The sequence below is a fragment of the Helianthus annuus genome, chromosome 12 (assembly GCF_002127325.2).
Source record: "Helianthus annuus cultivar XRQ/B chromosome 12, HanXRQr2.0-SUNRISE, whole genome shotgun sequence".
NCBI lineage: Eukaryota > Viridiplantae > Streptophyta > Magnoliopsida > Asterales > Asteraceae > Helianthus > Helianthus annuus.
This window is the reverse complement of record NC_035444.2, coordinates 12,438,501-12,449,370: the sequence shown is the minus strand read 5'-3', so window position 1 is coordinate 12,449,370 and position 10,870 is coordinate 12,438,501. Positions and strand designations below refer to the sequence as shown.

The 10,870-nt window shown below is 36.5% G+C and overlaps 1 protein-coding gene across 1 annotated transcript; it reads left to right on the top strand.

Moving 5' to 3' along the window:
* Nucleotides 1-7,815: 7,815 nt before the first annotated feature.
* Nucleotides 7,816-8,978, top strand: LOC110892453. The gene is made up of 2 exons (XM_022139613.2): nucleotides 7,816-7,996; nucleotides 8,065-8,978. Exons 1-2 carry the CDS (start codon nucleotides 7,816-7,818, stop codon nucleotides 8,976-8,978), a joined length of 1,095 nt encoding a protein of 364 aa, XP_021995305.1.
* Nucleotides 8,979-10,870: the final 1,892 nt, after the last annotated feature.

Sequence of the window (10,870 nt, the reverse complement as noted above, 5' to 3'; positions counted from 1 at the left end):
ATTATCCTTGAAGAAACAATAGGATACAATTTAATTAGGTTAGAACCCCGTGTATTACACGGGTTGAATAAATGCAATTTTATATATCAAATAATAAAAAATATATCTTTAAAAATGTCGTTTATTACACGGGTTGAATAAATGCAATTTTATATACCAAATAATCAAACAATATATACTTAAAAATCTCGTTTATTACATTGGTTGAATAAATGTAATTTTATATATTAAATAATAAAAAAAGTTATATCTTTAAGAACCCCGTGTATTATACGGGTTGAGTAAATTTAATTTATATTAAATAATAAAAAGTTACATTTTTTAAGAACCTCGTCGGGCTGAGGAGCGAGACTAAGTTCGACCGTTAGGGAGACTAAAGCGGGAGATTGTGTTATACGGATTGAACACATGTAATTTTATATACCAAACAATAAGAAGTTATATCTTTATAAATCTTATGTATTATATGTATTGAATAAATCTAATTTTATATACTATATAATAAAAAAAAATTATATTTTTAAAACCCTAAGTATTACACGAGTTGCATAAATGTAATTTTGTATAGTAAAAAATAAAAATGTTATACCTTTAAAAAACCTCGTTTGTTACACGGGTTGAATGAATCTAATAAAATTTTATATCTTAAAAAAAACTAAGGGATATACTCAATATACGATGGATGGGGTGATTGCGGTGATTGTTCTTATAAATGTCACGTAAACATAGTTGAGAACTGAACACGAAAATATAAGTATAGAACCAATAAACACCTAAATAGGTTCTACCCTTAACTATTTTAGTTTAATAAAATAAATAAATTATTTAAAGTAATTGAGTTAGGGCTAAAAGACATAACTTGCAAGGGTTTGCAAACATCGAGTATGTTTTCTGTAATTATTGAAGACAAAGGACATAGTTTGCAATAAGTGACATACATAAAGAACGATTTTTGTAATTTACTCTATTTTAAAATAGGGTAAATTAATTTTTGAGTCCCTGTGTTTTAGTGGTTTTAACCACTTGAGTCCAATATCAAAATGTTTAACGACCTGAGTCCCTATAGCCACTTTTCTTAACTACTTGAGTCCAAATTTTTAACACTGTTAGAATTATTCTGTTAACTTTTGTTAAATGACCAAATTACCCTTGTACTTAAAAAAAACCATTTTATTATTATTGTTAAAACTTCTTAAATATATAAACATCTCTATCTCCAGTTCATACGCCTAATCCCTTTCTTTCTCTTATCTTTCTCTCTCAACAAAACAACCACCACCACCATCCCACCACAACCACCACCATCACCGCCGCAACTCCCTCCACCACCGCACCACCTCCCCCATCGCCGCAACTCCACCACCGCTGCAACTCCGTCCACCACCTCACCACCTCCTCCATCTAGGGTTTGACGACGGTGGATCTAAGGTTTTTTTCAAAGACATTGGAGGCGGCGCCGTCACAATACGAGGTTTTTTTCAGAGTCTACGGCCGACACAACAAGGTTTCTCGCTCAATGGCGTCATAGGGAATCTTGTGAACGGAGAATGTAGGGAATCCTGTGATATAAAGCCGTTTCAGGAGCATTTTAAGGGGTTTGTAGCACATGTATTTGTCTTTCCATTCGGGTAGGGTTTGTTCCAGATGGATCCCGAATACTTTATTGAATTTCATCAAGATGAAGATCGATTGAAACAGAGAGAGTAGAGATGAGAATATTATTGTGGTGGAATATTCTATCCTATTGTTCTTGATTCCAAGGATAAGACATGATATAATTTAGTAGTAGATAGTGATGTCCTCCTCCCGTGATCTGTCTTTTATATCATCAACCATTACAGGATTCACGTAAACCATTCAAATGTGATATTGGTTAGTAGTTAGTACAAATAATTATGTTTCATTATTCTGATTTGATTGTGAAATGTTTAGGAATGTATGTGAAATCAGATGTTAATTAGGGTGTTTCGATGTGTGATTAAACAGATTATTGAGCTACGGTGGTGGTGGGTGTTTGGAGGTGGCGGTGGTGGGGATGGTGGGGATGGTGGTGACAGTGGTGGGGATGGTGGCTGTTCGGTGGTGTTTAGAGAGAGAATAGTGTGTAAAGATGAGAAAGTGTGTGTGGGTGTGTGTGTTTTATTATATATATGTAATTATTTTTATATATATTATATATTAGAGTAAATTACAAGTTTTGTCCTTTATGTTTGTCCCAAATTTCAGGCGCTGTCCTTTACCTTTAAAATTGATGAGTTTTATCCTTAATGTTTCCAAATCCTGCACGTTAACAAACCCCAACTATATCATCATCAAATCGATTTTCAACAATTTCATCACCACTAGGGTTTCTTTCTTCCACCTCTCCCCATTTCAACCACTGTAATTAGGGTTTCAGTCACAAACCTCCAATGGCACCATCAATGGCAGCAGCACAACCACTACCCTCTTCCAAAACCGAAAGCTACGTCGACAATAAACGCAAAGACGACATCTGAACTGCCAACATCAAAGCCGCCCGCTCCGTCGCAGACGCCGTCCGTACATCTGTGGTAAACAGTGGTTGGAGTCAAAAGAGGGGAAGAATGCGGTGGCGCTCGGGTTGGGGTTAGGGTTCCGGTGGTTGGAGTCAAACCGCACATCTGATTTTGGTTGTTGCAGGTTGGGGTTGGGGTTAGGGTTCCGGTGGGGTGTGTTGATGGAGGAGGTGGGTGAAGGAAAGAGACAAAGAATCGATGGTGGCGGATTGGAGGGGGAATTTAGGGAGAGAGAAGGCAGAGGATTGGAGGGGGTTTGTGACGGTGGCGATGGAGGGTGGTGGTGACGGTGACGGTGTAACATCCCAAAAACGAGTTTGGTAATCAAACCACGTTAATAGTAAAGACGGGTAAAATACCGTTAGTGGTAAAAATTAACCCGGTAAATATTAGGACTCAAATAAATAAACATAATATTAATAAAAAAAGAGGAATAAATACTTTGAGAAAACAAAGTATATAGAAAGGCCAAATTAACGAGAGTTAAAACATAACGGGTTATAACTTTCCGAACCCGTTAAAGTAACTAGGAGTAATTAACCTAGTTAGAAACATGTGATTAAGTGACTAATGGTGGGATATAGCTTCATTTGATCAAAATAAAACATGAGGGACTGATATTGACAAGTGGGAAACTTGTTTTATTAAAACAAAAAAAAATAAAAACACAACACACACTTGGTGTGTGTGTGTGTGTGTGCGTGTAATTACCAGGAGAAGAAAGAAAGGGGTTAAAAACCCTAGTTCAACAAATTCATCAAATTGAAGCTTGATTCGAGCCCTAAATCGATGTATGAATGTGTAGAAACGATCACCTAGTCATGGGAATCATAAGGTATGTCATAAAACCTAGATTGGTTAAAGTTGAAATTTGTGACAAGTAGGGTACTTGCGAATAAATTGATGGATTATGTTGGAAAGATGAAATTAGATGTTTATGTATGCCTAATTTCGTTAGTTATGATAAAATTTTGAAGAATTTGATATAATGTTGCTTGTAAGTGATTAACAAGTAAACTAGGAAGTGGGTTTTGACTAAATAGTGAAGATGATGATATATTTGTTCTAAAAATCATCATAATTGATAGTTGAAGTAAGATACTTGAACAAATTATAAGTTTGAGTAAGAGCTCATGCATGACTTGAAGTGGGTTTTTGTATGATATGATGAAATTGGTAATTTTGTTCATATAAGTAGATGTATGAAATCGTGTAGTATATTAGTTCATATGAAGAACTTGATTTTTATAAGGTGTTGGGATGAATGCTAGTGATATGATGAACGGGTCTCACTTATAGATGAGAACCCTTAGTTCTTGTGAAATGAATGAATAAATTAGTCTTGATAATCACTTGAACTAATTAAAGTGATTGAAATGTGATAAACTTGGTTAGAACTTTGGTTAAAACGATGGCCTAAAGATAACGCCTACTAATTAAAGAATGCTAAAACTAGTTGATGAACTCGAATATGCAATTAGCTTACTAATGGGCATTTGACTTTTAAAAAGTCAAACTGACCGACGATGTGATGAATGATAATTAGATATAGAAATGCGTAAGGTGGAATAATCGTACTAAGTCATGATTAAACTAACCACCTTGTGAATGATGAATAATAGTTGGCGCTAAACAAGCTAGGTGAAGCTTGGGGACAAAACGGGTCAAACAAATCAAGTACGAGACGAAAAGCGTAAACTGGATGAGAGGTAAGTAAAGCTTACACCCTATTTGTAAGACATGTATTTATTATAGGTTATAATTACAACTGTGTTTATATTTGAATTATGTTTCCGACACGAAACGATACGGGTCAGAATATATCAAAAGATGAAAAACCATATGTAATGGTAAAAAGGGTCGAAATGGTAAATTAGTCATGAGATGACATTTATAAAAAAAAAGAGGGTTTCTTTGAATGGCTACTTTATAAGGTAAGCCTAAGAAAATAATAAGGGTAAAATGTTGATTTAGTCACGCATGGATGGGTAAAAAGTTGAAGTTTAAAATGACACCGTATGGCATATGTCATGTTAGGTGGAACGCGTAAGAAACGGATGTAAAAAGATATAACTATATGGTGGGAAATCCGTAATGAATTAAATAATGAAATGGTATATGTATATATGTATACCATTCAAATATAAGCGCAAAATGTTTGGTCATTTAGACCAAGCGGGTCAAATGGTAATTTTAGCGCCATCTGACAAATAACGACTAATAAGTACTTGTTGACTCTAATGCTCACAGAACAAAACGGCTTACGGAGTTGCATTGCTATGGATTAGCAAATCATTAAGGCAAGGTATTAAAGTGGGTCAATATTTTGATCCAACCCAGGTACGCATAAATAAGAATATAGTTAAATATGCAATTTTGGTCAAATAGCTCATTAAAAGTCCTTCGTTGTGAAAGGGGGAACCAATGTTAACCAAAACGCCCTCGGTCGAAGAATCGGGTAAAGGACCCTTAAGGGTTGCTTAGAAATATGTATTATGGTAATGTAACTCTTTGAAATGTATAAGAGTTATGGGCATAAACCTTTGTGGGTCGAATGCCTAAGAATGGGTATTTTCCGTAAAATGACTAAGCAAAGGATAAATTCGGAATAAACGTATTATTGTATTAAATCACCACAATTATAGTTGTGGTGGAATATAAGTAGACATCATAATATGGAAATAAGATGTTAGAAATGAATGGGCGTGAATTATGCGTAAAAGCGCTTAAATACCCTTAACGGGTCAAAATAAACATTTAAGTAAAAATGAGTTTAAGGATGTATATAAACCCGTGATTTGAACCTATTATGATGGGCAACATTGAAATTATGATATTCATGAGAAGTTGGGATCAAACAAACATGTTTGTTTGATAAATACATGAGCGGGTCAAAAATTAGTAAAAAGGGAGTAAACCGAAGACTTAAAAGTCTCAAATTTTGTTAAACTGGATAACAGATCTTAACTCCATATGATGGAGGATAAAATTACAAGCGCATAGGAAAAAGAATCGGGTAAAACGGATGTGTAGTTTGAAAGTTATGCACATTTTCGTAAAAACTTGATGCTGAAAAATGCAGGACCCAGCTCCAAACTTGCTGGAAAATGCTATCCCCCGCGCCACGCGACAGGATCACTTAGATCCGGCGCGACACGCGAGAGCCATCGCGACACGCGACAGAGTGAGGGGTGTCTGCCGCGACACGCGACAGAACCATATTTGAAATTTTATTTTATTTTTCATGATTTGATGCTGTAACTTGTTTATGCGCGCTATATCAATGTCAAAACTAACATTTTAAGTGGTTTTGACTTTAGGTAATGTTGGAAATGTCTCGGATGAAGATCAAGCTCATTGAAGAACCGAACACGACCAAAATACAAGCTTCCGCGCATGGTTTCGTCGTCATTTAAAAACGACGAATTTATACATATTGTATTGTATTGTTTCAAACCCGAAAATATTTTAATTAAACCGTATTTTTCGATGTACATGTAATTATAATTACATGTTTATTTACGAAAATCCTAAAATAATAGCAAGGGTGTTACAGACGGTGACGATGGAGAGTGGTGGAGATGGTGGTGACGGGTTGATTCACCTAACCAGATTCACACCAATTTGAGCACTGGAGTTTATAAATCGATTTGAGGTTAGTTAGTTCGTCTGGATGTGTTTGTTTTTGTTGGGATTTTTGGATAGGGTGGTTGATGGTGGTAGAGATCGAGAGAGAAGCAGAGAGCTAGAGAGAGAGCAATTGTAGAGAGAGAGGAGAATCAATATATATAAATAAATAATAGTAATAATAATAATAATAGTATTTTTTTAATAATAATTATATTAAATATATAGGTAAACCCTTAGGGGATCAGATTTAACCAAAAAATTTAACTGAGTTTGCCATAAAAGACGTAACGTGCAACATTTGCAAACATTAAGGACAAAACTCATCAATTTTAAAGGTAAAGGACGGCACCTGAAATTTTGGACAAACATAAAGGACAAAACTTGTAATTTACTCTATATATTAAAAGTTTATGCATTAGACACTTGTCCCTTATACTTTTGTGCATTTAAGAGTTGTACTTTGTGTGTAAATGACCAAATTACCCTCATAGTTAACAGACTTGATGGATGAAGTTAGAAATTTGGACTCAAATGGTTAAAGAAAATGCTTATGGGGACTCAGGTCGTTAAACTTTTCGTTTTTGGACTCAAGTGGTTAAAACCCATAAAACACAGGGACTCAAAAAGTAATTTACCCTTTAAAATATTATATATATTATCTCCTATATGAATTGTTTAAATTTATATTAAATTTAATTGTATAATTATCTTTTAATTGATATTAATTATCTATAAAAATAGATGACGTCAATGATTGACACATGTCCAAAAATTGGTTTCTTTTATTATAGTAGATAGGTTCAACATGTGATAAATGAGAAGAAATTTGGGGTTGTTGAAATACCGAATACAGGGCCGTCGCTATCTCTCTCTCTCTCTCTTCGCATGTGCTTCTTCCCGATCTAAACTTTGCGTCTCCGTCTCTTTCTCTCTCTCTCTGGTACTATAAAACAGAGATGAAATGAAGCAGAGGTGTGGTCGTCTTTACACGCAAGAGGGATGCGGCCCGATAAGAAGTTTCCACCAACTACCAAGAACTGTTCACAAAGTTGATAATTTTATAGATTGAAATGAAATTGAAATTGAAATGAAATGAAATAATGATAATGATAATATGGAATGTATTTAAACTTAGATTCTAATTCAATTAAAACCTTAATTTGAAAATTGTTCACTTCATTAGATTTTAAAAATTTAGTTTACTTGTTTAGAAAATCGTTCACTTCACACGTGCCGCAAAGGTAAGGAAGCCCCAGGAGACTTGAACATTTTATCCCTTTGATGTTTGTGCACAACTCGTCAACTTATGCTTACTTCATCAGCTTCTAGAAGGCATGCATTTGGGGTCTTCCATTAGACTAGAAGGTATGGGGGCCGGCTTGGCCCGGCTTGGCCCGGCGCCGGACCCCCACACCGCCCCCTGGCCCGGCAAGCATCACAACCGGCAACCTCCAGCCGGGTGTGCCGCCCCAATTTTCAAAACATATAGCCGTTGAACGGCTAGTTCTTTAATAAAAAAAAAAAATTCATTTTTTCCTATAAAATCACCCACTTTCAATATTATTTCCCCACTTTCAACCCAAAACCCTCTCACTTTTATACCAATTTCTCCCTACTTTTATAAAAAAAAAATATCCTTTTACCCACAATGGCTTCTAATCCTTGGTGGCCCTCGTCTTCGGATGACGAAGAGGAGATGTTTTTCGCAAACGCTGTTCTACGGGCGGGACAGATTTTAATCGAAGAGGAAGAGGAAGAGGAAGAGGAAGAGGAAGAAATTGGTGAAAATGTTATTACCACACGAATACGCATTAACAGAGACCGCCAAGGTTTTCATTACAAAATTTCATTGTCCTTATTTTTTTTGTAACTCGTACTTATATAATTTATACGACAGGAGCGCACGACAAATTGGTGAACGATTATTTTTCGGATGAGCCACTTTACAACGCCGACATTTTTAGACGCAGGTTCCGAATGAGTCGCCGCTTATTCACAAGGATTGCCAATGATTTGGCGGGGCTAGACCCGTTTTTCACGCAACGTCCTGATGCTCGAAATTATGAAGGGTTTACAACGTTACAAAAGTGTACTGCGGCCATTCGACAACTGGCGTACGGGACAGTGGCCGACGCTTTGGACGAGTACTTACAGATGTCGGGAAGAACTACGCGGGAATGTTTGTATCGGTTTTGCCATAATGTGGTGAAACTGTATAGCAAAAAATATTTGCGGAAACCAAACGCGTATGATGTTCAACAGTTGTACCAAGCGCATGAAGCAAGGCACGGGTTTCCGGGAATGCTTGGTAGCATTGATTGTATGCATTGGGGGTGGCATAATTGCCCGACTGCGTGGCGCGGCCAATATACGCGAGGTGATCACGGCTATCCAACTGTGATACTTGAAGCTGTGGCATCACAAGATTTGTGGATATGGCATTCTTTCTTTGGTCTCCCTGGTTCACTCAACGACCTCAACGTGTTATACCAATCGGCCATCTTTACCGATGTCGTTAATGGAACGGGACCGGACACAAGTTTTACAGTTTCTGGGGTTGAGTATAGACGTGGGTATTATCTTGCTGACGGGATATATCCGTCTTGGTCTACAATTGTGAAGACTATTCCGTATCCCGAGGACGAAAAACGGAAAAAATTTGCCAAGCGTCAAGAAGCCGCAAGAAAAGAATCGAACGCGCTTTTGGTGTCTTACGAAAAAAATGGGCCATCGTTGCACAACGGGCACGTGCGTTCACCCCAAAAAGGCTGCATCTTTGTATGTACGCTTGCATTTTGCTCCATAACATGATTATTGAAGACGAAGGTCGGGCGATTTGTGAGTATGATGAGAATGCAGCTTGGGGGAACACTGTCCCGGTTGATCCCCCACAACAGGATTTAAACTCGTTCTCGCTAACAAACGACTTCACGCATGCAAACCTTCAACAAGATTTGGTAGAACATATTTGGAACAACGTTAACATTGTGGAGGGTGACGGAGCCGAAGACGAAGACGAAGACGAGTAGTGTGTTTGTTTTAAATTTTTAAATCTAGTCTTTTTTATTTTTTAGGTAGCGTAATTTTTTATTTTTTAGGTTATGTAATTTTTATTTTTTTTATGTAATGGATTTTATTATCTTCCTTTATGTAGTATTTTTATTTAAATGTTGAATACTTTTTATAAAAAATAAAAGTTAAAGAAATAAAAATTAAACAATTAAAATGACTTAAACAATAAAAAATATGTGGTGGGGCCCCATCCTCCATCCCCCTCCATCTTCATTTTGGCTCATCCCATGCTAGCCGCCTACGTGGCGCCTACGTGGAGGCTCATCCCCGTGGGGATGAGCCAAACCATACCTTCTAGTCTTACCGGTAAGACTTCACGTGTATTGTGTACTGATATTATTTCTCCTTGAATCAAATGTTTTGTGTATAAGTTGTTTTAACAAAAATGGCTGTAAACTTGCATTAGTTGGTTGCTGCTGATAATACTTCAATCATCTGATTTGATTTTTGCTAAGGTTCTTCATCTAAAGTTTTTTGGTCATCATCTATAGGCTACTAGAAAACTCCAGCTGCAGATAGAAATACTTTAGCTGACATCAGACGTTTCATTGTTTAGCTAGACTTGTTCTTTAATCAGCTATAAACAATTTTCTTGGAGATTTCTTTCAACACTTAACTAAAATGGACTAACACTCAACTTCTTCTTCGCTTTTGTATACGTATATGGGCAAAAAAAACTGATATGTGATGTCGTAATTGTCAAGTAAGATGCATTCGTATATTATGTGCCATTATCACACACCCGAACATCTTAATTCAATTATAAACAAGGAGCGAATAAACACATAAAAGTGCAAAACAAAAGCTAAAAATTTGTCATTTTGTGTTTACACAAACGAAGGGAGATTAATTTTAAAAACAAATATTTTTTGGTTGGAGAATGCTATAGAATCGGCTCCCTACGTTGGACAATCTATCTAAACGTGGTATTCTGGTTGGCCCCTCTATGTGTGCTCTTTGTAACTCTGCAAGCGACTCCATTGATCATGTTTCCACTTCATGTTTTGTGGCTTCGGTTGTATGGCAAAGCATTTGCTTTCGCTATACGGGATTTAGTGGACATGCACTAGCTTGTTCCAGGCTTGAACGTGAGGAGAAGACTAATCCAGTCCATTATCTTGGTGGCGTGTTGGCAAGAAGCTGTAAGCCCACACACCAAATTACATAATAACGTCTCTAATATTGAAGTCGCGCCATCTCTCCCGGTGAATATTTTGAAATTTAGATCTACTACTAACCCATAAGAAACAATTGAGTAATATATTTAATAACATTCTTGTGAAAATTGACAACATATGTGAAGAAGAGATTAAGACCTATAGCTACTTATGGGTCAAGATTCGGTCTAAAGGTTTTACGATGGATTGGTCTAGATCAGGGGCGGACATATATATAGCCCAAGGTGGGCGGGCGCACCCCCGGGAAAAAAAATTTTAGTGCTATTTTCCGTTGAAAATCTCGTCTGCACCCCTTGGATTTTTTTCGTCCGCACCCCTTGAATTTTTTCATCCGCACCCCTTGGAATTTTTCGTCCACACACCTTAGGAAAAAAATGTTTTCGATTTATATTTTAAATTTTTTAGTAAACTCTAATTAAAAAAACTACCTAAATTATATAAACTTATACTACC

Coding starts and splice junctions, on each gene's coding strand:
- LOC110892453 (XM_022139613.2), top strand. CDS start 7,816: ATGGCTTCTAATCCTTGGTGGCCCTCGTCTTCGGATGACGAAGAGGAG. Junction 7,997..8,064: donor CATTAACAGAGACCGCCAAG/GTTTTCATTACA, acceptor TTTATACGACAG/GAGCGCACGACAAATTGGTG.